Source organism: Lathyrus oleraceus, chromosome 6 (genome assembly GCF_024323335.1).
Source record: "Lathyrus oleraceus cultivar Zhongwan6 chromosome 6, CAAS_Psat_ZW6_1.0, whole genome shotgun sequence".
NCBI lineage: Eukaryota > Viridiplantae > Streptophyta > Magnoliopsida > Fabales > Fabaceae > Lathyrus > Lathyrus oleraceus.
The window spans coordinates 354,345,173-354,371,741 of record NC_066584.1 but is presented as its reverse complement, the minus strand read 5'-3'; the positions used below and the strand labels follow the sequence as shown (position 1 = coordinate 354,371,741).

Sequence of the window (26,569 nt, the reverse complement as noted above, 5' to 3'; positions counted from 1 at the left end):
CTTCACCGCCAACATGCAAACCACTCAAAGGGAGCATTGCAAATCAATTACAACTCGAAGTGGTATAGTGATTGAAATTGGAGTCAATGAAAATCTATAAAAAATAAAATGTTGTGGTTGAAAAAAAAGAGGGAGAGATAAAAGAAAATGAGAAAGAGGAGGAATAACAAAAGAATAGAGAAGCAATAGTTGAAAATGAAACAGAAAAAATGAGTGATGAGCAGAAATAGAAAAATTAGAAGAAAGGAAAAGAAAAGATGAGGAGTCATCCAATGAAATATATTATGTATCCTCAAGCTCATGTTAATAAAGATAAGGATAGGCAGTATGCGAGGTTTCTGGATATTTTCAAATGGTTGCAAATTAATATCCCATTTACGGAAGCTTTGGAACAGATGTTGACATACTCCAAGTTCATGAAGGAGATTCTTACAAAAAAGAGACAATATACATATGGAGATACTATTAATTTAGACGCAACTTATAATGCTATTTTTCAGAGAACCCTTCCATAAAAGGAGAAAAATCTTGGTCGTGTCACGATACCTGTCACAATAGGAAGCATGAACATAGGTAAAAAACTGATTGATCTTAGTTCAAGTATAAATATGAGAACATTATCAGTAATCATGTAGATAGTTGATTTGGAAATGAAGAATACAAAGATGACATTGCAGCCTTACAAAAAATCCATCACACAACCATCTGGTATAGCTGACATGTTTTGGTCAAGGTAGATAAATTTTTGTTTCCTACTGATTTTATGGTACTGTACATTGAAGAGGATGGTGATACTCCTTTAATCTTGGGACGACCATTCATGAAAACCGCATGAATGATGATCGATGTTGATAATGGAATAATGAAGGTCTGAGTCCAAGATCAAGAAGTAAGTTTTAACCTATTTGAATCAATGCAGAATCCAATAGAAAAAGGAAGTTTGCTTTAACCTGGATGCAACTGCTGAAATGATCATGGATGTGCAAGAATATCCATCAAAATAAGCAGATAAAACAACAACGGTTGAGGAATTCTTGAATAAGAAATGTGCATCAACAGAAGCTCATATTCTTAGAAGGACATTAGAAGAGTTGAAACATGAACAAACCATATCTTGCAAACAAGTTGCCAAAGGGATTTCCAAAGTTACTAAGTCAGTAAGCAACATGCTTACTAAAATGACGGTGTGTGGTGCAAAGAATTTAGAATAAGAAGCTTCAAATGAGGATTGGAATTTCAAAGAATAAAATTTAAAACAATGTCTAGGTGGTGATATTTCTCAAGTCACCACAACCACCCCACCAATAGACCTCTGAATCACAAAACAGACGTCAAGCTAACAATGTTAAACAAGAGTTTGTTAGGAGGCAACCCAACTTTGTAATTTTTTTAAAAAAATCTTGCATAGTAGGTTTTAAAAGAGTAGAAGTGGCATACAAATTCAGGTAGAAAGTTCAGTCTGGAGAAAAACTGAAATCTGGCAAGCTTGCTAGGCAAGCATTTCCTTTGCCAGGCAAGACAATTCTATCTGTTCTCAATGATTGCTCGCTTCTGTCTCGCCATGTGAGCATTGCAGATTCAGTAAATGAATTAAATTCCATTTACTACTAGCACCTAACATCCACCCACTTTTCTTTTTTTATGCACGCATTTTATTGCAAAATAGGTAGGAATTTTTAAATTGTTCATTTGACCTCATCCAAATCATCTTTCAAAGATCTCTTTCACACACTTTAGTTCCTATTGCATACCCATTACCATATATCACTTTCAACCTTTCACATTTTCAGTGTTTCATTCAAAATCTGCAACTTAGGAATGGCTCCCAAAAAGAATATGTTATCAAAAAAGTAAAGACCAAATGCAAAAAGTACTTCTAGAGCCGAAATAGCTTTTGATGATTCAAGGTTCCTAGGTGCTGAACAAGAAGGAAGTTTTATAGAACTTGAAAATAGGAGAATTTGGGTTGAGAAGAGATTTTCCATAAATGTGGAAGGAGACCACAGGTTAATGGCTCAACAGTTGGAATTAAGAAAGTGGGGGACTTTGATCAATCCACAACAGAATTTGAATCATGATGTAGTTTGGGAATTTTATGCTAATGTTTTGTCGTCTGAGGGTGAAGCCTTCTCGTTTACATCAATGGTTAGAGGTAGAGTCATCAACTTCAACAAAGACACAATTAATGAATTTCTATGAAATCCTCTGATTGTAAAAGAAGATGGTTTGTGCCCTTATGGTTAATCTCTCCAAAGGATATTGAACTGAATAAATTTCTACAACAATCTTGCTTGAAGGATGAAGTGGTCAGCTAAACGATTTAGGAGTGCCCATTAGATATCAGAGAGATGACATATCTCTAGTTGCTCAAGTTTTTCTCCTTCTGATCCTGTATAACATTAGACCTAAGCCATATGTCTACTTTCACCTTGGACACTGGAAACCTTCTATTTTACCTTGTCAAGGGAAGACATGTGTATGTGGCCCGCATTATAGCTAATGAACTCAAAATAGTGGTGGAAAGTGGATCTCAACCAGAAGCAAAACCTTCATGCCCTCTGGTATACCCTGGTTTAGTCATGGGATTGTGCATGAGCACACATATAGTTTTACCACCGCACATTCACGAGACGATCATAAGACCTATTATTGATACATATATCTCTAGGTATTGTACCCATATGAGAACCATAGGAAGCAGACAAGCATCAACAACCCCTCCAAATACAACTAACAGTGGTTTTAGTGATTAGGACCCAAGGATGAGAGCTTCTTTTTCTCATACTCTTGACCAAAATGAGTCAAACCATAGAGATTTTATCTTTATGCAGGATTCTATGTATAGACTTCAGTTGCAGATGAGGAGACCTGAGGAGGAAAGCCAACACGTAATGGAACCAAGAGTGTCCTAGGAACATATTAACTGGCATAAGGACAGGCAATGCAACCAAGGGGGGGCAACAACTGCTGGTAATAAAGAAGAAGAATCTGAGGAAATAGAGACAGGATCAAGTGAAGAATCAGATGAGGAGATGATTGATTAGGATGTGGATGACCGAAAAGAAAGCTCGCCATAAATGAGTGGTATTTTTAAAGCTTTTAGTCATTTACATTATTTATCTTATTACTTTGTATGAATTGCACACAAGCAAGGTACATGTTTATGCTTTGTATAATGTTAGCATTAATTTGAACTTTGTGCTTCATACAAAATTATTTCATGCATCATTTTGAAAAAACATGTTTCATGCTTGAATCGCTTATGTCTAAACTAGAAATAGTGAGAAAGTCGTCCATTGTTCACTTATATGATCAAGATGACTGATAATTCTTGTTTTAAATTGTTCAATTCATGTTAAATACTTGCTCTTTTTTTTAAAATTCGTAGAAGCATAGAAAGGGTTAAGGCAATTTTTGTTGTTGAGAAAAACCCCCGAGCCTAAAAGAGCCTCATCATAACCGGTGAATGAGTGGGAATTTGTAAAACCCCTTTGTGCCAAAAGTTGTGAATGAATCAATTTTGAACTCAAATAAATCACTAAGTAAACCACTTGGTGAATTTTTTGTCTTTTATCCAAAAATCAAAAAATTCATTATTGATCCATTCTAGTTTTTCCTTAAAATAAAACCCTTAAACCAATCTTAATTAATGTTCCTTGTCAAGAATGAAGAGTATATTTTTAAAAAAGGAAAGTGAGAATGGCTTAAGTTGGGGATAGGTTGCTTCATGGAAAAGAAAAAGAATAAAAATGAACAAAGGAAAATAAAGATGCAGTGAAAAAAGAAAAGACAAAAAGAAAGGAAAGAAAAGAAAATAAATTATCACAATGTTGCATCAAAAGATCTTGAGGGGTGGAAAGAAAATAAGAAAATGAAAGTGTGGATAATGTAAAATTTTGAGATGCTCTTTGTAAACTTGGACCATTCTTGTTTCAATATCCTTAAAAATAAAATTTTCTTTTGAAACTCGGCCAAGTTAAAACCATGAACAAGTCCTTAGTGATATATGCTTTCATAATTTGAAAGTGAATTGTTTAGATGAATACATGAATTGATCAAGATGTTAGCAAGGTTATTGTATGAGAGTTCACTTCCCACATGATTGAATTCAAAGTTCTTATACATTTTATAAAGAAGTGTGTTAGGATGATTCAAGTAGAATTATGATATTGCTTTAGAATGTATGATATCAAATTTGTGTTTAGAACTTAATTCACATTCATGCTTTGATTCTAGAAAAGTAATAAGCATAACCTTCACATGTGCATTCTACACTTGAACCATACATTTTTTTCATTTGTTTGAAAAGTATCTTTGATCATGAAGCTTGGTGAGAAATTTATTTTGAAATAGTTTTTAAGACTTTGATTGAGGACAAACAAAGATTCAAGTTGGGGAGAGTTTGATAAGTGCAAAAATATGGTATTTGACCATATTAAATCTTGGCATTTATTGGCTCAAATTACCGTTTTCTACCATTGAATTTCCCAAATTGTGAATAGGATTAAGTTTGAAACATATAAGTGTTGTGCTTTGTGATTTTGTTGCTATTGTGCAGGAATTACCATAATTAACCAAGATTGGAACACAAATCAAGAAAGAAAATATCATGCATGTTCACCAGGCGAGCATCTAGCGAGGCCCAGGTGGAAGCTCGCCCAACAAGTCAACAATGAGGCTTAAGCATGGAAACACAAAATCAAAAATCATCATTCTCTCCATGCGAGCCTCAAGCGAGCCATCTTGCCCAATGAAGCAGCAACAAACACCAGACAAGACAAGTTAGAGACTTTCCAGAATCAAAATATTCTATTCTCGCTAGGCAAGGTTGCAGTGAGAAAGCTTGCAAGGAAAGCCTTTTGCTTTCCAGGTGAGACAAGGAGGTTTGAGTTGTTAAGTTGGCAGATACTGTAGAGTGAAGAAAGGTTGGTCGACAGGCGAGGCAATAACTCGTTAGGCGAGAGCAGCAGGACACAACCACTATATATATTTTCAAAATATTTAATTCAAAGGACTCTTGGATAATTTTAGAAAAATACATCATTAGAAATAGAGTGACAAAGATAAGAGGAGAACTTGAAGAATACAAGTTTGATACACATCAATCTTTGGGAAATCACCATTGATGCTCATCCATCTTTATTTCTTCTCATTTGTAATCAAAGCTACCATCAATAGCTAAATCTCTTTCTTGTTGGGATTGGATGTAATCCATCGGTACCATATGTTGAAAGTCATGGGAGAAAAGTATGGTGGAATGTGGGGAAGATTAGACCATTTTCTATTGTTGTTTTTCAGGAAATGAAGTGCATAACGGGTGTCATGCACTGCGTCGATTGCCATAAGTGTAATTTCAAGATCGTGGCTGGCTGGAACTGCATGGCAGACACCATGGCCCCTGTGGCGGGCACCATGGGTCCTTGATTTCGTCTTTTTGCTCCTTTTCTCTCTCTGATGGTACTAGTGACTGCCTAGTCATGGCTAGTACCATGACATGCGCCATGGACGTTGCCACATGTGTATTTTTGCCATATTTTATCTATTTTGCATCATTTTCGTCTGGTTTCTTCGTGCATTGACTTCCACCTGTAAAGTACCTGAAACATACAATGACTAGCTTGCACACTAAGGATATCGTAAGAACACAATTCTGCAAGTAAGCGATCATAAGCCTCCCTCATATACAAACCCATATGAATCATGTCATCATGCCTAAGCCTAACCCACTCATCCTCTTTCATTCTAACGCAATCACATTAAGCCTATTATCCTTATACACCCATAGTAGGATAGCCTGTTAGTGATTATGATCTCATCATCATTATATTTTTTTCTTTTTCTTGCACATTGGCTTAAGTGTCAACAAACAAAAGAATTTGCACAGTTGGGCTAAGTGACTGGGTGAGGATCACCTAACTTAGAAGGAACACTCTTTTTTATTCATTTTTCTTCTTTTTCCTTCTTTTTAAGCCTGAGATCATTCACTTATTTGCACCATCTTCCTACATAGTGTGTGCTTAGGATGGTGATGAATGCTAAATAAACTACTCAAGGACTACTAAGGGATGAAAATTAAGACTACGACATAATAAGTACTCAAATCGGTCTCCATAATTGGGAGACTTAAGGTGTTGGAACGATACCGATCTTGTGGAATTTTCCCAAGTCTCCACAATCTAACCTTAATTTCATCTGTAGGCTAAAACTTTCAAAAGATGCACTGTGTTTCTAAGTCAAAATTTTCAAAAAAAAATTCAGTATGGCTCAGGAAAATGGGAGAATCAATAAACAACATAAAACCACGCATAAAGACTCAACAACACATGCATTGACTCAACAAATAACAATTAAACTAGAAACAAATAAAATCCTAACAACATGGAATAAACTAAAAGAAACGGTAAATCTAACTAGAAAGCGATAAAATGAAAGCAGTAAAGTTCCTCCCCCACACTTAAACCACACATTGTCCTCAATGTTTTGATAAAAGTGAGAAAAAGAAGAAAGAACATGGGTGAGAAGATCAAGTCAAGCGATCCATCTCCTTATTTTCTGCAAATCCAAACAAACAAACAGAGCAAAATAAAATAAAAACTCGTGGATTACCACCCACACAATGCTTGGTTTAACATCGATAGCTCGACGAATCAAGAGTGTAAGTACTCATGGTGATTCTTTCAACAATGATTCCTCAGTCAAACGTTTAATAATCTTAGGTTTCCATGTCCATTTATCAAGCCATCTCTCATATACTTCACCTTTTCTTTTCTTCCTTAAATGGGGTGGTTCATTCTTCTGAATTTGTGGGGGTGGTTCTGGCTCTATCTTGAGTATCAGCTTTTCAGGTTTGGGTTCAATTATTTCATCCACCATCTCAAAGTCTAACCTTCCCCTCTTAACATTAATGAGTTCCCTAGTTTCATGGTCATCTAATTTTCTCTTTTTATGCAGGACCTCAGACAAAGGTGTATTGGTGTGGATATTTTCCAATACCTCAACATATCTTTTGGATTGGGAGTCCACCTTAGCTTCCAAAAACCTTTGTGGGAAAAGAATCAGTGGGTTATAGGGAGTAGGAACAACATAAAACACTTCTTTCACTACCTCGACAACCTCCCTTTCGGGTGGTGCCGGTGGACTTTTCTCACCAAAACTCTCATCAACCTCATTATTACTCTCCTTAGGAATCTAAATTTGTTTTTCACTACTGGTAGCTACAACATCCACATGTTTCACAGGGAAGGGTCCTAGAGGTGTCTGTGCAAGCAGAGAGATTTGAGTCTCTAATTCCTTGTTATGAGTCGCGAGGGGCTTGACCATAATGTTTAGCTGCCTAAGGGTTTCATTAGTATGGAGACTTTGTTTTCTAAAAAGTTCCCCAACAAAGACGCCAAAAACTTGATGTGAAGTTTTCCTTCTCTTCGATGCTTTCCGCAAGTGCATGAAATGTATCGGGGTAGTATAAAAGGTTGTCGAACCCACAGAGAACTATAGTCACTCTTATCATTATCTACTGTTGTTGTGTAAATCTAAGGCTAATCAGATTTTGGATGAGAATGGGAATTAAAACAAAAAATAAAGCTTGTTTAAGAAAATATTAATAAAAGAAAGACCGAAATGTAATTTCCTATCACTCCTCTAGGACCCAATAAATTCTCTGGCGTTTATTTTGGTTTTTAAAAAAATATTTTTTGGAAGAAATTATTAAATTAAAAACACTGCTCACTTTCATGCAGTCCATGTTATGTTTCGAAACCGTAAAAGTCATGATGTCGCTCCAAATATTACAATTTCGAAACAATTTTTGAAAGCCAATAAATCATAATTCATCACTAAAGTGTTGTCGCTGTTTTTAGAAATTAAATCCAATTTTTACGTTCGGGCATGGGTCTCACACTGTCGTGTTGTTGGCCAGTACCTGAGTGTTTTTGCTTGCGTGCAAAACCTTTTTTTTTATTTTACAACTAAAAATCGGAACCATAAAAACAAATTAATATTGAAATTATATGCCAAACTAATTTACTGAGTCCCGTCGGAACGAAGGTCCTCACATCTAGACTCTATAATTTTAGTCGGACATGGTTACTGAAATAAACATGCAATTATAAATGTTCAACCCAAACAGAGACATGATAAATACTTTAAAACAAATGATATCAAGGGTTGCAAATGACTTAAAGGACTAAAACAAGAATTCAAAGCAATAACAATGGAAAAAAATTATAAGGCAGGAATTTTAAAAGACTTAAATCAAAAGCTAAAAAGTAAAGCAATTGTAAATTAAAGGAACCTGAAGCGTAAAGGTGGAAATAAATTGAATTAAACTTCAAATGAAGGCAAGATTGTTTGATCCAAGCATGCAACAAAAGCCTAAAAACACTAAGGTGTAGTAGTTCCTCTATGTGAGAAAGTTGTTACTTTACAATGGTGAATCTCTGCTTAGAACTAAAACTTTGAACTTGCACAAGACTTCAATACTAAAAATCTAATAAAACTATATATTTATAGTGTTACAGATGCAGAATGTGAGGTCAAAACATGTGGAAGTCGTAGGAGAAAAATATGTATGAATGAGGGAAGACATGGCTATTTTATGTTGTTGTTTTTCAGGAAACGAAGTGCATGGCGGACGTCATGCACTGTGGCGGTTGCCACAAGTGTAATTTCAAGATCATGGCTAGCTGGCACTGCATGGCGGACGCCATGGCTTCTGTGGTGGGCGCCATGGGTCCTTGACTCCGTCTCTTTTCTCATTTTCTCTCTATGTTGAACCCAATGACTTCCTAGTCATGGCTAGGACCATGGCAGACGCCATGGAGGTTGCCGCCAGTGTATTTTTGCCATATTTTCTCTATTTTATGTCATTTTCATCTGGTTTCTTCATGCATCGACTTCCACCTGTAGAGCACCTGAAACATACACAAACTACCAGCATAACACTATAAAATATGGTACAATGACACTAAAACGTATGCAAATTTTAGTCAAAATGAACTATGTATTTTAATGTTATCATGCGTTCGTCATAACACAACCTAACCTAGAGGAGCTTAGCTACTCATAATGCAATTAAAAATACCATAATTGATAGATAAAGATAACATATGAAATCCTTTGGAGTGATGGCCTCCAATGGCTTCAAATGCTCTAAAGGTCACCACTTGTGCTCTCAAAATCGTGTTTTACTCTCTCCAAATCGTAACCCCTGTGAAAGTATAGAAAATCCCCTTTGGAGTTAGGTGCCTATTTCTCCTTCTATCACCATACCTTTTTGTTCCTTTTTTGATGGTACTAGATATTTTTGGTCCTTCTTATAATAGCATTCTTTTTGTTTCCTTTTTTTTTTTGAAGAAGTGTCTTTTTTCCACTTCTTTTTTCTCAAAATTTTTGAAATTTTGGACAATATTCTCTAGTACCCCAACCTCAAACTTAAAGCTTTGCTCACTTCCAAGAGTAATCCCACACTTAATCTTTTTCATACACTTTAGGAACTATACTTCTACCTAACTCTAAAGAGAGGGTGGAAAGAAAAGAACTTTCAAATCATATGGCTAAGAGTTTTTAGGCTACATCACTGAAAGAAAGGCTAAGGCTCAGAGTGGTTAGCAATGGATATACCTATTACTATATGATGGTTTTAAAAGGCTTAAAGTTACAAACAAAAAACTTCCTCAGTGTGTGTTGGTCAAACCAGATAAACTTAATCGGAAATATATCAAACCATATAAAATGATAATGCATGGATACACTCATAAATAAAGAAAAGTGAAAATCATAATTTATGTGGCTTAAAACTTACTAGATGAGGTATATGTAGGTTAAGTACAAGTATGTTGATTCTTTTCTCATCATTTGCCTTCAAGTTGTTAACTGCCATTGTGATAATCAAGTTTCTTTTGGATCATCTCTTAAATGCTAATGTACTAAACTTGCAAATCTGAAAAGAAAAAAAGAACAAACAACTACAAACTTATTTGTTAAATACAATATAAATCTTCATGGCAGGGTTATGTTTGAGTAGATAATTTCTCTTGTGGATGGTTTTGAATAAAAATAAAGTAAATTCTGCAAAACAAAAACTAATTAAAAACGAAGGGTTGCCTCCCATCCAGCGCTTATTTTCTGTCATTAGCTTGACGTCCCATGCTTAAAACACATCAGGTGCAAGGGATACCCTCACACCGGTGAAAACTCCTTTTTACATTCTTTTGTGAACTTCACTACCTTTTTCTTCCAATTGGTATCATGTCTCCAGATCCTCCACATATGGTGTCCATTCATATGCATTAAACACCACCTTTCCTTATTGAACTTCAAAATTAGTTCACCCGTCTCCACATCTATTTTTTCCTTTCTGGTTGCCGAGAATGGCCGCTCGAGAATCACTGGCCCTTCCGAATCATCTTTCATGTCGATCACAATAAAGTCTGCAGGGAAGGTCAAACCATCGACGTGAACCATTACATCTTGTACAATACCAAGCGGATGCACCACAGATGAATCAGATAAATTAAGTGTCATGTTGCTCGGTATGATGTCTCCTATCTTCAATTCCTTAAATTTTCCCAGCGACATGACATTGATGCTCGATCCTAAGTCACATAAAGCATGTGGGATTTTTAACCCACCAATGGTGCAAGTGATTTTGAACTCCCCTGGATCCTTCATCTTTGGTGGCATTTCTTGCGGTTTTTCCATCTCCTCTTTCTCTGTCATGTTGACCTATTTTTTAGTCAATTTATGTTTTCCACCCTTCATCAATGTCTGCATAAACTTATCAAACTTGCGAATTAATTCTAAAATTTCATGAAAAGAGATACTTACCTGAAGTTTTGTCAATATTTCTTTAAATTTTTCAAACATTCCAGCCTCATCCTCATGTACCAGTTTCTTCTTAATAATGGGATATGGTGGTTTTACGTAATCTTGTAAAGGTGGGTTTGGTTCCTTCAGGATTTGCTTCTTTTTTCTCTTCCAAGGAGAATTTTTATCTATAAGTTAATCAATGGTGACTCCTTTTTCCTCTTTGTCACCTTGATTTCCAATCTCCTCTTTTCCATGTCCTCCTTCTTTTTTCTCAATTACATCCTCTTTAACTATTTCATCTTCACCCTTTTCAGTAATTACCCCAAAATTCATTTCCACAACCTTGCATGTTTCATTCTTAGGATTGTCTACAGTGTTACACGTGAATCCTCCACTTGATCTTGGTAAAACAACTATTTGTCTAGATAACTGGCCAATCTGAGTCCCCCAAATTTTGATTGACGCATCATGGTTTCTACTCATAATTTCATGGTTCTTATTTACCTTATCAAAGCTACTTTGAGTGACTTCAATGAAATTCTGCAAGGTCTCTTCCAATTGACGACTTCCTTTGAAATAGAGCTTGTTGGCTTTGTTGCATCCCTTGGTTAGCATTTGAATTTTGATTATTGTTTCAACGAAAATTTGGGTGATCTTTGCAACCCGGATCGTATGTGTTGGAATACAATATGTTCTTCTGAAAATTAGCAAATTGGACCTCCTCACTTGTCCCTTCTAACGAACATCTTCCATTCACATGTTCTCCTCCATAGAAATCGCACCTAAGTGCTTATACATGGCTCACGTTAGCTTTATCTAAGCTACTTTCAATTAGCTTTTTATTTAACAATTCAATTTGAGCTAAAATATTAGTATGGGTATCAATAGCTAACATACCTCACTACGCCAAAAAAGACCTATGAGAGCGCTTTTTTGGCCTTTAAAAGCGCTTAAAAGCGCTGCCGTAGGTGGCGCTGCTATAGGTTTTAGCAGCGCTTTTTGTTTACTAAAAAGCGCTGCTAAAGGTTGTCAATAGAGAGCGCTTTTTAGTAAAAAGCGCTGCTAAAGGTGGTATATAGACAACCTTTAAGAGCGCTTTTTACTAAAAAGTGCTCTCTATTGACAACCTTTAGCAGCGCTTTTGAGTAAAAAGCGTTGTCTTTTCCTCTAGTAAAATAACAAAACGCTGCCTTCAGTTTAAGCCTACCATTTCAACCTGTAATATTTTTTGGGAATAATCCCATAAACCTGTAAATCAAGCCTCTCTAATTCAAGCATTTGGAGTCATAATTCAAGCATTTGTAATTTTTTAAACCAACACAAGCAAACCAACACAAGAATGAACACATTTGGAGTCATAATTCAAGCAAACCAATACAAGGATAGATAGGCACTGAACACATTTGGAGTCATAATTCAAGCATTTGTAATTTTTTAAAGCAAACCAACACAAGAATGAACACATTAATCTATCCATGAAATTAAAGATATCACTAAAATTATAAAGAACTATACACAAGTCTACCAATACATATCACAATATATAAATATCATGACATGCAAAATGAATTTGACAAGCAATTACATATTTTCATAAATATAATTGCCAACTTAAAGCAAAACGCCACACACTTTTAGAATTTGAATTCATGAATATGTATTTAATCTGTATATAAAACTGATAGAAGACATGCCCATACACTTGCATTTCACTATCGACTCTGTGACCAAAAAATTAAAGATGATACCATATCAAGTCAAAAGACATGGTAGTTATTTCAAAACCAATTTCCAACTGATTATGCAGAGTACTAAGGCAATACAAAGGGCACATATACATACGCTAACAGTTCCTTAGTAGTCACTCTTGTCAAGTCCAGCCCATCATGAGTTTTAGGATCACTCTCATTATAATCTTGAACATAAATGAAAAACTTGCGCGCACGCCGTTTTTCAAATATCCCCATAAGTGGGGACTTCAAGGCCTCCATGTCATTTGAAGGTACCTTGTGAACCTATAAAAGAGGAATTTCCCAGCAGCAAAGCAATCAATACATCATAATACATCCAATGCAATCCATGTGAAAGAAGGGGAAAAAAACACAAATGTACCTTTGCTTTGTTAAAGACAAAACTTCCATCCACAGCTTTAAAATAGAGATACTTTGTCACATCAGTATGAATGAGAACCCTCACTAACATGCCATTAGCCATAATGAACTAGCCATCCAAAAATAATTTTTCATAAAATAAAAAAAAACAAAGGGTCAGAAATCAGAATATTGACAATCATATCATAAAACAAGTATGCATCTATTTTGTGCAGGTCATGAATTTATCATAAGAAGGTTTTAAAAATCGGCCTGCAATGGCGAAAAATAGTATTGGCAAGTGCCGATACTATACCGATATTCAACAAGTAAACGGAAAATGAATAACCTTAGGATTCATATCAATATTGTAGTCTTTGCTAGAACCCAAATGTGGAGGAGGCTTATCATCTCCTCTGAATTTCTTCCAAAGCTGAATCATCAAAAATAAAAAATATAAATCAAATCAAATCATAATTCATTTCAGAGTTAAAAATTAGGATAAGAATATTTATATAAAAAAGAACCTGGATAAGATTGAGCGAGGTGGATTCTCCTCCGTAATAGTCATTTCTATCCATGTGAAGAACCTAAACATGAACGAATCAAACAAAATTCATCGATCGATTGGATCTATCAGTGAATCGATAACAGTAACAACGGAATAATAACAGAAAACTGAATGATGTGCGAAGTGTTGTTACCTTGAGGCCATCGACGGAGAGAAGACCACTGAGAATGCATTCCTTGAGACCAGTTCCCAAAACGATCACGTCGTACTCTTCATCCATTTTGTTGGATCTCCGATCGGAATGAAAAGGGGTTTAGGGTTTCGTGAAATCAGAAAAAGACAGAAGAAGAAATATGGATCTTGATTTGATTGTCAAACAGTCTAACGCAAACACTTTGCCTTCAGAGATTGCTTCTATTCGGTGGTGATGATGATGCTATGCAATTTAACGACAGTTGTGGAACCTTTCTTTCTTTTATTTTATTTGTTTTTTATTTCTTTTCTTTTCTTTTTTTTATTTCCAGGGCAGCGAGAGCTTCGAACGAGAGAGAGTGAAAGAGGGATTTCTGAAAGTCAGGGATTTTGTAATATTAGATTTATTATAATTTTTATAAATGACCTATGAGAGCGCTTTTACCATGAAAGCGCTTTCATAGATGTGAGACTGAGACCTATAAGAGCGCTTTTACCTCAAAAGCGCTTTCATAAGTGTGAAACCCATGAGACCTATAAGAGCGCTTTTACCTTAAAAGCGCTTTCATAAGTGTGTGAGACTGAGACCTATAAGAGCGCTTTTACCTTAAAAGCGCTTTCATAAGTGTGAAACCCATGAGACCTATAAGAGCGCTTTTACCTTAAAAGCGCTTTCATAAGTGTGAAACTCATAGATGTGAGACTGAGACCTATAAGAGCGCTTTTACCTTAAAAGCGCTTTCATAAGTGTGAAACCCATGAGACCTATAAGAGCGCTTTTACCTTAAAAGCGCTTTCATAAGTGTGAAACTCATAGATGTGAGACTGAGACCTATAAGAGCGCTTTTACCTTAAAAGCGCTTTCATAAGTGGAGACCTATAAGAGCGCTTTTACCTTAAAAGCGCTTTCTTTACATAGGCGAATTTTTTTTCAAGCTATTACAGCGCTTTTTTTAAAAAGCGCTTTCTTTTTGGTGCTGCCAAAAGCACTTTTTGGCGTAGTGCCTTTAGGAGTTCCCACGGTTTTCATCTTGACCGACCTTTCGCTTTTTTACTGGTACTCATTCGTGCACATCTTCTCAATTAGGTCTTTTACTTGTGGTTTGGTTATTTGGCATATAGTACCTCCTGCAGAAGCATCCAATAACATGTGCGTTTGACTCTTGGAGAACCTTGATGAAGTTTTGCATCCGCTCCATATTATTCATGTTGTGATTGGGCATATGCGTAACAAAAGTTTGAATCTTTCCTAAGAGTCATAAAGTGACTCAGTTTCCTATTGCTCAAAATTCACAATTTCTGCTCGGCGCTCGGTAAACTGAGTAACAATGAAAAATCTTTCTAGGAATTTATTATCCAATTCCTTCCAAGTCCGAATTGTTCCATTTGGAAGGCAAAGTAACCAATCTTTCTCCCTTCCAATTAGTGAGAACCCAAACAACCTCAATTTCACATGATCTTCAGTGACATCAATTGGTTTGCAGAAGCATGCAAGATATGCCCATGGGTCTCTAATCATGTTCCTGTCAAACGAATTTTCTCTTAAACTTGAAAGTACATAATTTTTAATATCAAAGTTAGCAGGGTTTGCCGATACAAACCCTCTCGAAACCTGTCCTTCATCGGTTCTTTTATAGTAGTCCCTCATAGTTAGGGGTTATGCAACTGCCATGGTGACTTCCTCTTCGGAATCGAAAGAACTTGATAGTTGCTCTTACTCTAGTATTCCTTTGTCCAGAGTTGCTTCTCTAACTGCTTTTCTAAGAGCACATGCAGTTCTTTCAATTTCTAGATCCAATGGTATTAATGTTGATCCTGAACTGCACATACACAAACAGAAAATACCTCAGTAGCACTATGATAAGCAAGAAAATAAAACAAAAATTAAAAATACTAAAAATAAACTATTGCACAATCATCGCCTTGTTGAAAAATCAACAGTGTCCGGCAACGACGCAAAAAACTTGATGACTTCTCGGCAAGTGTAGCGATAATGTCGAAGTAATAAAAAGATCGAATCCACAAGGGTTGCCTCTAAGCAAGACAAAATATGTGCAATGTATAAAAAACTAGTGAAAGGGAGGGGGTCGAGTTTTAGTGCGAAAAGTAAATAAACGAGTAAACAAAACTACGTAAGCAGTCAGGTTGTGTTCTAGAATTCCTTATTCCTCTATTGTTGATGTTTGATGCCTTGTATGAATGGTCTTATCAATATAACTCCATGAAGAACTAACAAAACTATTACACTTGATCCCTCATGAAATAACTCATTAACCACTACTCGGAGCTTTCGATCCCTAGTCCGCCAACGTAAGCCGGGTTAAGCGATGTATATAACGTTAATTCCCTATGCCATTACTCGGGGTCTCCTATTCCTATTCAACCAGCGTAAGTACAACAACTACCCTAGGTCCAACACATAGACTGATGGTCAGTATTCCCTATGCATCCAAGATCAGATTAAAAGAGTATCTCATATAAAAAACATTAAGAACAATAAGCAATTAAGTGGTATTATAGATCAAAAGGTTCATACAAAGTCAAATCAACATAGAATCCAACAATAGTGAAATAGGTTTATCATAACACAACCAAGCCTATAGAAGCTTAGCTACTCATAGTGCAATTAACAATACCACAATTGATAGATAAAGATAACATATGAAATCCCTTGAAGTGGTGGCATCCAATGGCTTCAAATGCTCTAAAAATCACCACTCGTGCTCTCAAAATTGTTCTTTACTCTCTCCAAATTGTAACTCTTGTGAAAGTGCAGAAAATCTCCTTTTATTGGCGTTAGAATGGACCAAAACGCGTTAGAATGGACCAAAACGCGTCAGAAAATCCCAGAAAATGTGACTATAGGGCGCGTGATGCTTTGCATCGCTGTCGCATCACGCGAAAAAACCGGCGGGAAAAGAAGAAACAACAGAGTCGCCACCCTGCGTTATTTATCCCAAGAGAGGGAAAGGAAACGCTCAGAGTAAACCTGGAAAAGACATGGTCTCGCGACCAAAGAGAATGGGTTCGGGAGTCGGTTATGCGAAGGGAAGGTATTAGCACCCCTACGCATCCGTAGTACTCTACGGGATCCACGCACAAAAGGAAGGAATATTGGTTGCTAAAACACTGCTCAAACACACATCTACACGGGCTGAAAGAGACACAAGAAAAAAGACAAGACTGACTCGGCAGGACATCGCATCCTGGGCCTACTTAGTCTATCAAGCATAGGCATCAGAGTCGAAGTAGTTCGGACTGGGGAAACGACACATGCTCGCTAGGATATCGCATCCTATGCATACGTATCTTCTCGGACGAGAGAAGAATCAGAGCATTCGTAGCTCGGCTGACACGCACACAAACAAACACAACAAAGGCAAACGTGGAGCCCGAATGCCAATCACTGGGCTTACATCAGCATCCGAACCAAACACACGCACACTGGAACCTAACTGCCACTCGATGGACTTACATCAGCTTCCAAGCACACAACAAGACAAAACAAAGACACAAGCGCCCGGAGAGATCAGCTCATCTCCTGCCTACGTACCTCATCTGGTATGAGGATCAGGGCGACGTAGTTCCCCTACGGAGGGATAAAGGACTAGCCTAACCAGATAACAGAGGGAGACACAACTAGGGAGACTACGACTCGAGCCTAGATGTTATCATGCAAAATCAACCCTAAGTTAAGGTTTCTAGCTAACTGGCACAGGGAGCCAGCCTATCCTAGTCATGACTTGCACAGGAAGCAAGCCACACACACACCTAACTTGCACAGGAAGCAAGCCAAGCAAAACCTAACTTGCACAGGAAGCAAGTCTAAACTAACCCTAACTCGCACAGGAAGCAAGTCAAACAAACGTACAAGCACAGATAGCACACACTATACACAAGCAAGTGGCTCAAACAAGGCTAGGTTTTAGTCGAGGGGTCATATCAACCTCAACAAACAAACCTCTGGAACTGGGTGAATGTGCTCTTAACCTTGCCATTGAGGGGCTAAGGTGAAGCAGATGAAAGGTGAGTGAAGATAAGACTTCACAGCTCTTATCCCTGGCCTGGGAGAGCTTAAGACAAATATGTGTGGGTTCAGAAAGTGGGAACCCTTCTACACATTTAAAACTGACTCAACTGTACAATTGTACAAGATCTTGGGTTTGTATCTGCAATGCATCAACACAGTGATGTGAGAAAAGCAGATGGCACACAGAATAGCAGGGGATAGGTTGCATATCCCTTGGGTTCTGCCAATTGCCTCTTCACTTAGGAGGACTTTGACTCTATGCAAGGACAAAATTAAACATCCACAAACATTGCCTCTTAAGGAGGACTTCAGACAGTTGCCTGGCCAAGTAACAGGCCAGGTCTTCCAGACTACATGGAGATGAGAAATTATACCTCAAGCAAGTTGCTTATACAAGCAAAGCAAAGCAAAAAGTTCACAAGGAACTAAGCAACTAAAAGCACCTGAAACAGTCAAGCAGATGTTAGTATGCAACTTCAAACAAAGCAAAAAGAAGCAAACATCAACAGTTAATTTGGAGGCAAATGGGTGTGCAAGGCACAAGGCTCAAGGCATGTGAGCCAAGCCACCTACAAAACAAACAAGTTAAACAATGATATTTAAGCAAGCTCAATCAAAAAGAATTGATCTCAATGGCCATTTGGTGTTCCACCTGAAAACATGAGCTCAAAAGTGAGTAACAGGACCACTAGGACAAGCCTAGGGTCAAAAAGGAATGAAAAAGTCAAAACAGCAAAGGGCAAGTGTCCAAAATCATGTTCAAACAATCAAGAAGCAAACCCAATTGGTTTCATGTTCATATCAATCATCATCATCATTTCATGAACAATTTAGGTCAAAGCATGGCATTTAGAAGCTCATAGAAGTCAACAGCAAGACTTGCATCCAAACCAATCTCAAACATTTCCAAAAATCATCAAATAAATCATGATCAATCACAACCCACAGCATGGTAAGCATGTCAAATTTCATCTCATTTGGACAAGTGGAAGGCAGTCAATGAAAATCATAAAGTCAAAGCAATTTTGAACATGCTCAATGAAATCAACCAAACATGCATTAACTTAGAAAAATCATAAATCAGAGATGGTGTATGATAAATGAATGGGACTAAAACCATGGCAAAGATGAGGATGTCTAGTTATCTCATGTAAAATTTCATGTCCATCTAATAAAGTATGAGAATTTCACAAATGAAATGGGAACATGTGTCACCAAAAGTCAACATTTGACTAAGCAGAGGAGAAAATCTCAAACAATTAGGAAATGTCACAAATAATTCCAAGAAAATTCACATGTAAACTAGACATACAAGAATAGGTTCATGCAAAAAATCAGATCAATTGGAGGTCAAGAAGCATGGGTACAAAAATCAACAAGTTGCACATCAATGGTGTGACACAAATTGTCACACCCTAATTCAAAAAATCATAACTCACAAACCACAAATGATAAATTCACAAACTCTACACCAAAATCACCATGAGTGTGTCTAGTTTGAGCACAAAAAATTTGGGAGCCACTGGATAAAGTATCACCATTTCACAAATGTTTTGGCAAAGTGTACAAAATATGCATACATGTCACAAACCCTCATACAAATTAAAATCCATTGATCACAAAATTCTGGAAAAATTATGATAAAAAACTAGAGATTGTGATGAACATGATGCAAAAAATCCCATGAAATTTGGAATCAAAATGAACAAGTTATGATTTTTCAAAGTTTGATGATTAAAAAGAAATTAAAATAAAAAAACAATGTCATCTAATGGGTCATGTGCCACGCTGATGGCAAACTTGTAATTACCCTTGCCACTTATCAAAACGCTGCGTTTTGGGCTGGAAAACGAAATAATCTGATTGGCCGATTTCAAATGGAGAAGAGGCGCGGTTTACACAAAACCCTAACACGCGAAATCCGCAGGAAAATCCGCGGCTGGCTATGAAGGTCGCGGATAAATCCGCAGGTAATGTGCAGCGTTATGAAGGTCGCGGATAAATTCGCAGGTAATGTGCAGCCAGCAAGAACAGCATGGTGTTCTTCATCACCTTCAACCTAATTTTTTTCAGAAAATCCAAAAGGTCCTAGAAATACCATTCAAACATATTTTCATGAAGATCTAACAGCCCCTAACACGAATCAACATGCCATTTGTCTAAAAAACAACAACAACATCAAGAATCGACCAAATCTTGTCATAAACATAAAACTTTAAAACCCTCGTTCTCTCTCATTTTGGCACGGTTTTTCACGATTCAAAGAGCAGAATAATCAGCAAGGCAAGCTCTACACAAAGCATAGCATCATTTCAAGAAATGAGAGATTCGAATCCTTACTTGTTTTTGAAGAAAAAAGTGAAACAGTGTTGTTTTGGTGGTTTAATGGTGAAACAGATGCTTTATGGTCCTCCAAGTGATGGTTGGTGAAGGTTGTTTGGCTTGAAACAACTTGCAATAGCTTTAACCAAACTTTGCCATGGATGATGCTAAGAAAGAACAGTCGGGTACAAGCTTCTTACAGCTGAAGGATGATGGTGGAAAGGTGCATGAAATGATGCTTGGATGGTGGAAAAACCCTAGCTAGGTCGTGCTCTTTGAAGGATTATGAAGAACTTTGGAAAATGGCCAAAAGTGAATTTTAGAGAGAGTGAGTTTTTTTGTTGGTTTGTGGCTGCTACTAGTGTTTCAAAAATGACAGAAAAATGATGATAAAAATCTGCCATTGAGAGGTACAAAGCATGGTCCATGGATATGTGGGATAGATTTGGTGGGAAAATGTACTTTTTTCCAAGTTTCAAGCAACTAGGTGATGGCCATATGTACTGCATAAAAATGACTTTGCAACATGTCTCAAATGCATTTTCAGATCATATTTGGATAGTAGGAATGGTGGGAAATGATTAATTTGAAAAGTCAAAATTCAACTCACTTGAAATTAATTAAGGCAAGTTCAAAAATGCCATTTTGATTGGTAAAGTTTTGGTACATGAAAGTTACATTTTTGGAAAGAGGGGATCAAATGTGACTTGTAGGAAAAACCCCACCCAAATTGGCCAAATGGTTTGAGAGATATGGCCTTTTGAAGTTCAAGAATTTTTGAAAATGATTTGATCATAACTTGCCAACCATACATGGGAATTGAGAGTTCTTGGACTTTTTGGAAATGGGAGAACAAGATCTTCAACTTTCATGTTGGGCAAAAATTCATTTGAAGCTTGTATCATGATGTAAGTTTGAGGATCAAGACTTTCCATTTTGGGTAAGTTTCAGTTACAGGTCCAGTTTCCATTTTTGGAAATTTCTGATCTGGCTTCAAATTCTTCCATGATGGTGTTTAACATGATATATGAGGCCTATTTGGACATGAATGAGACCTCTCAAACCAAATCCCATCATCAAATCACTGATTAAATGGACAGTTGACCAACAATTGACTTTTAGGGTTTCTGACTGACTGTGCATTGACTGATGACTTCTGAACATCCAATCCTTGACCAAAACACTTCAAATGGATCCCCAAGTCATGTGAACATGTTGAACCAACCCTAGGGCTTTGGCTCCTTGGGAATTGTGCTTGCTTGCTTGACTGACTGATCTCCTGATCAGTTTGACCTAATTTCTTGACTTGCTTGCACTTGAGGCAAAAGAGGCAATGCAATGCTATGCAATGGACCATGATATGCTATGACCTAATATGAAAATGTATGTACAATGATGGGTGCAAATTTGAGGTGCTACAATCGCGCACGATGCAAACTTAATGGCCCTATCGCGCGCGGTGGTGCGTGATGGTCCAGTTGTTTCTTTTTTAAACTTGAGGTCCACCCAGACAAGTATTGCTTACAGTTGATGCCTTTTGCGCCTTCGGTTCTTTTGGGCCTAATTGGTCCAACTGTTTCTTTTTAAAACTTGAGGCCCACCCAAGAAATTATTCTTAACAATTGATGTTTACTCCTTTCTCATTCCAATCATTTACAAACCTTTTACCAACTCACTAACACCCTTGGCATTCAATGAGTTTCTCATGCTACCCCGAATAACACCATGTTTTCCCCTTCTTTTTTTCTCTTTCATGATACAACATGTGGCAATATCCATACTCTTTCCAATTTATTTCTTTTTATTTTGTATTAATTTGTCCTCCATCATAGCCATGTGTCTCTCACCCCTTTTCCCATTCAAATCCTTTATCTTCTTTTATCCTCCAAGATTCTCCCTAATGATTGGTTGTAGTATACATTCTTTAATAAGAATGTTTTGAAATGATGATTCAATTGCAATAATATCTTCATTAAGGGAAATGAAATGTGATCCCATAATGGTCTTCTGCAAATTAATTCCTCGGTTGCTTGTCTCCAAAATGATCGTCGGTGCTCCGCCCTGCCTCCCGTTGGTGTCGTTTTTCACCATTTTCCCATCATCAATTTCCTTCCCCTTGCATTGCCTTCTATTCTTTGGAACCATTGTCTATGACCTACGTTTTCCTTTTCCATTGATATATTATCATCTTCATTCACTTTCCCTATTCCCATTTCTTCTTCATTATCCTTAGTCCTTACCACAATCATTTCATTAAATCATTCCTTGTAGGGACTAAATCTCCCAAATGTTAAGCATAGTAGATGTAATCCTTCATATTCCACTTTATAATGTTTTTCTTTGATTGAGAATATTTTCAAAAGTGGTTTATTTAAACCTACTTAAATGTATAACCTTGTATATTTCTCATCTCTCTCTCTCTCTCTCTCTCTTATATGATCTCCAATGAAAGTGAGCTCTTTATCATCCTAGTATTCTATTGGTTATCCAGAGATTCTAACCATACATTAACTTGAACAATATCATCATTAACATGCCATAAATTTAAGTTCCACTCTCTCACTAAAAGGCAATGATCATAAATTAACCAAGGACCTTCCATTAAAGAAGTGTATTGGTCTTCTTCTTTCTATTAACCAAATAGTATTCTTGCCACATATCCACTATATTGACCACTCCTCTTTTAACCCATATTTATTGTAGTTGATTTTCAAGATCTTTATATATGATTCTCCTTCCTAGATACTTCATTATCACTTATTTCCTCCATGGTTTCGATATTCCACTTTCGATAATATGAATTCATGACAATTATAACCTTTACAATTTCTTTCTTCCACCCTCAATCTCGCATTAGTATCCTCCTCGTTGCTTGGATCCCTAAATTTATGATCCCTTTCAAAAAAAATATTTGACTCTATAGAATTTTCTCCAATGACAATAGCTTTGTAAGTTGCAACCATCTCAATATCGTTAACAATAGTTTTGTGAGAGACACCCACTTCTCTAACATTCATTCCCGTATGATCAACATGGTCATACCCTAAATCATCGTAAATAACAAGTAGTGATGTTCCATCTTAAAACATCTTATCTCATTCCTTTGCTATTTTTGTAATACTTCCTTCAAATTATCTTCTTCAACTTGGTTTGTTTGGTTATTAGAAACAAACCCTAAGACAACACTCTCCATATCGCTATTTTAATTATATGAGTGATTTTAAAAAGAAGAAAAAGCGTTCTAAATTATACTTTATTTTCCAATTTTAATAAAATATTATTTATATTTTCTTCATAGCCTTGCTATTTATTACTCTTTCTTTAAAAAAAAATCCTTTTCTATGTCATTAACAAAAAGTCATTTATAAATTATTTCATATTTTCTTATATAAAGTTAATTATATTTTTAATTTATATAAAATAGTTTTAAAAAAATTATAATTTAAAACATAACGAATATAACGGGAATATTTTGTATCTATAAGGTAATTATAAAAATATGAATGGTCTTGTAAGATTAAAATAATTATAAAAAAAACAATTATTTTTAACTTCGTTGATTATTAACTCTTGGCCATTTAATATCCTCTAACCGACTAAGTTATTTAATTATTCACATTACTTATAATTCACTGTTAAATTAAAGTTTATGGATGAATGATTCTCTACGAAACCAGGTGTGTGATGAGAGCAGTGAAGTCAACAATGACTTGTTTTTTATAATAAAAATTAAATGAAATTGAGGAAAAAGGCAGCTCAAAATATGAACCAGTCCAAATTGAAATATTATATGAAACTTTGGAATTTGGTCAACAAATATAAAAATAGAAAAGTATACTAGTGGCCAAATCATGTCAAGCTAGCTATCTGTTGAGAGTCAAGTTGCTACTCGTTGTAATAAATGAGACTATGGATAATCATGTATCCATATACTTTATTTTTTCTATAAATACAACTTATTTCCATTTCTGAACTTACAACAAACATATAATTAACTGTATCAAAATATGGCTAAACTGAGAGCATTTTTCTTCAAATCTCTTTTCATCTTTTGGTACCGTTTTCTAATTAGACAACTCAAAAACCTCACAGTTTTCCACAGAACTATTAGCAACACTTTTGCTAGTACCGCCACAACAAGTTCACAAACTAAATACCAAAAATTCCCATCTCTTCTTAATCGACCAGACCTATATGATCACACGTTGATATTCGATGTCGAAAACACTCTTCTTAGATCCTCTTCTCTGTTTCAATATTTCATGCTTGTAGCATTTGAAGCAGGAGGAATTCTAAGAGCCATTGTTCTCGTTGTTCTATACCCTTTTATTTATTTATCAGGAGAAAAAATGGGGTTAAAAATTATGGTTATGATATGTTTTTTTGGTATTAAAGCAGAGAGCTTTAGAATTGGAAGATCGGTTATGCCGAAATTCTTTTTGGAAGATGTTGGTTCTGAAATTTTTGAGGTGGTTAATAAAGGTGGGAAGAAAATGGGTGTTAGTAATCTACCTCGTGTAATGGTGGAGAGTTTCTTGAAAGAGTATTTGGAAATTGATTTTGTTGCTGCTAAGGAGCTGAAAATGTTTTGTGGGTACTATGTTGGGTTGATGGATGAGACAAAAAATGTCCATTCTTTGAAGCAAGTTCAAGAGGGAAAAGGTTCTTCAGATATGATTGGAATTGCAAGATTCAATAACATTAGAGACCATGAAATTTTCTCCTTTTGCAAGGTTTGTTTCCTTAACTTCTTCACATATATCATATATCATATATCTCTGCATAATTATATTTCTGATATTTCTGAACAATTGTTTTTAACTAACAATTTTCTTTTTATTATTTTAACAGGAAGTGTATGTGGTGTCAAAAGCTGACAAAAGAAGTTGGAAAAAGCTAGCAAAAAAGAATTACCCAAAAGCACTTATTTTCCACGATGGGAGATTAGCTCTAACACCAACACCATTAAAATCCCTAGCAATGTTAATATGGCTTCCATACGGAATATTCCTCTCCGTTATCAGAATCTTTCTAGCATTCACACTTCCGTTCAAAATCTCAACTCCGTTACTAATTTTCACCGGCCTCCGTCTCACATCATCAATCCCCGAAAACGCACACCCTAACAAACAAAACGACAACCACAAATCCAACGGTCACCTTTACGTTTGTAACCACAGAACCTTACTAGACCCTCTCTACATTTCATTCTCATTACAAAAGAAATTAATAGCGGTAACTTATAGCTTAAGCAAAGTCTCTGAAATAATAGCACCGATCAAAACGGTGCGTTTGAGTAGGAACAGAGACACTGATTCAAAAATGATGAAGCGGTTATTACAACAAGGGGACATAGTTATTTGTCCAGAAGGAACCACTTGTAGGGAACGTTATTTATTAAGGTTCAGCCCTTTGTTTTCTGAGATGTGTGATGAGATAACACCCGTTGCGATTGATAGCCACGTCAGCATGTTTCATGGGACAACTGCTGGGGGCTTAAAGTGCTTAGACCCGGTTTTTTTTCTCTCGAATCCTTTTCCGGTTTATACGGTTCAGTTGTTGAACCAGGTTTGTCGTTCGTCGTATTCGTACGTTAATGAGAATGTTGAGGAATGTAGATTTGAAATTGCGAATCATGTTCAAGGTGAGATTGGGAATGCTTTGGGATTCGAGTGTACGAAATTGACGAGGAAAGATAAGTATTTGATTTTGGCTGGGAATGAAGGTGTGGTTTCGAACCGATGATGAAAATGAAAGAGTTATAATTTCGTGGACCTATAGAAAATAATGGTCATCTTTTGTTTTTGTTCTTTTATTTCATTCAATTGATTGTATTTGTTTTATTTTTATTCGCTTCTAATTTGTACTGTATATTTTGTGCTACTATATAGGTGTAATGCAAAGCAATATTGATCAATTAATGTTGACATTTTGATTTTATCTGTCACAATTAAAGATTATGTAATCTTTTAATTTGCAGTTAATGTGGATGAGGCTAGCTGAACGTATGATAAAGTATATTACTAACATCCATTAATTAACTTAATGTGACAATTGAAATTAAATATACTATGAATGATGGAAAAGGACCTTACTTCTTCTCTTCGTTCTTTCATCCGCTATTTTAATAATTTTTAATTTTTTTTATATAAAATTTTCTGTAAAACTTTTGATTTATTGATTTGAATATATCATTTCTTAATTTATTTTAAAATATTAAAATTTATTTTTAAATACTTTATATATAAAAGATACTTTTTGTAACTAAAAAATATATATTCATAATATGAATTTGTTATTATTATAATATATATATATATATATATATATATATATATATATATATATATATATATATATATATATATATATATATGAAAAAAGAGTTTGAGTTAAGTCAATTAATAGAGTTTGAGTCCTCAACACCTAAACGTGAGAATTACTCCTATATTTATTGTTTTCTGATCCGGTGATTTATATTAGTCGGAAGTTATTGGCACTAACAATATAATAATCCTATCATATTTTTAAGATTGATAATTTGGGAATATGATATTATGTTTGTGTATATAAATGGTTGGTTAACAATTAATATGTGAAATATTTGTGAATTTGTGA

At 35.8% G+C, this 26,569-nt stretch overlaps 2 protein-coding genes across 2 annotated transcripts; one reads left to right on the top strand and one right to left on the bottom strand.

Moving 5' to 3' along the window:
• Window positions 1–12,452: 12,452 nt before the first annotated feature.
• On the bottom strand, window positions 12,453–13,867 carry LOC127096579 (guanosine nucleotide diphosphate dissociation inhibitor 1). Its single transcript, XM_051035125.1, has 5 exons — window positions 13,601–13,867; window positions 13,424–13,486; window positions 13,246–13,329; window positions 12,919–13,026; window positions 12,453–12,821 (listed from the first exon to the last, which is right to left on the bottom strand). The coding sequence occupies exons 1-5, from the start codon at window positions 13,685–13,687 to the stop codon at window positions 12,618–12,620; spliced, it is 546 nt and encodes a 181-aa protein (XP_050891082.1). The 5' UTR covers window positions 13,688–13,867; the 3' UTR covers window positions 12,453–12,617.
• Window positions 13,868–23,920: 10,053 nt separating this feature from the next.
• LOC127097026 (probable glycerol-3-phosphate acyltransferase 2) lies at window positions 23,921–25,888 on the top strand. The gene is made up of 2 exons (XM_051035543.1): window positions 23,921–24,684; window positions 24,803–25,888. Exons 1-2 carry the CDS (start codon window positions 23,959–23,961, stop codon window positions 25,694–25,696), a joined length of 1,620 nt encoding a protein of 539 aa, XP_050891500.1. The 5' UTR covers window positions 23,921–23,958; the 3' UTR covers window positions 25,697–25,888.
• The last annotated feature ends 681 nt before the right edge of the window (window positions 25,889–26,569 follow it).

Excerpts from the sequence above, each read along its gene's own strand:
- LOC127096579 (XM_051035125.1), bottom strand. The coding sequence starts at position 13,687 with ATGGATGAAGAGTACGACGTGATCGTTTTGGGAACTGGTCTCAAGGAA. Across the intron at positions 13,487-13,600 it reads TCTCCGTCGATGGCCTCAAG|GTTCTTCACATGGATAGAAA; the intron begins GTAACAACACTT and ends GTTCATGTTTAG. Across the intron at positions 13,330-13,423 it reads CCTCGCTCAATCTTATCCAG|CTTTGGAAGAAATTCAGAGG; the intron begins GTTCTTTTTTAT and ends TTGATGATTCAG.
- LOC127097026 (XM_051035543.1), top strand. The coding sequence starts at position 23,959 with ATGGCTAAACTGAGAGCATTTTTCTTCAAATCTCTTTTCATCTTTTGG. Across the intron at positions 24,685-24,802 it reads AAATTTTCTCCTTTTGCAAG|GAAGTGTATGTGGTGTCAAA; the intron begins GTTTGTTTCCTT and ends TTATTTTAACAG.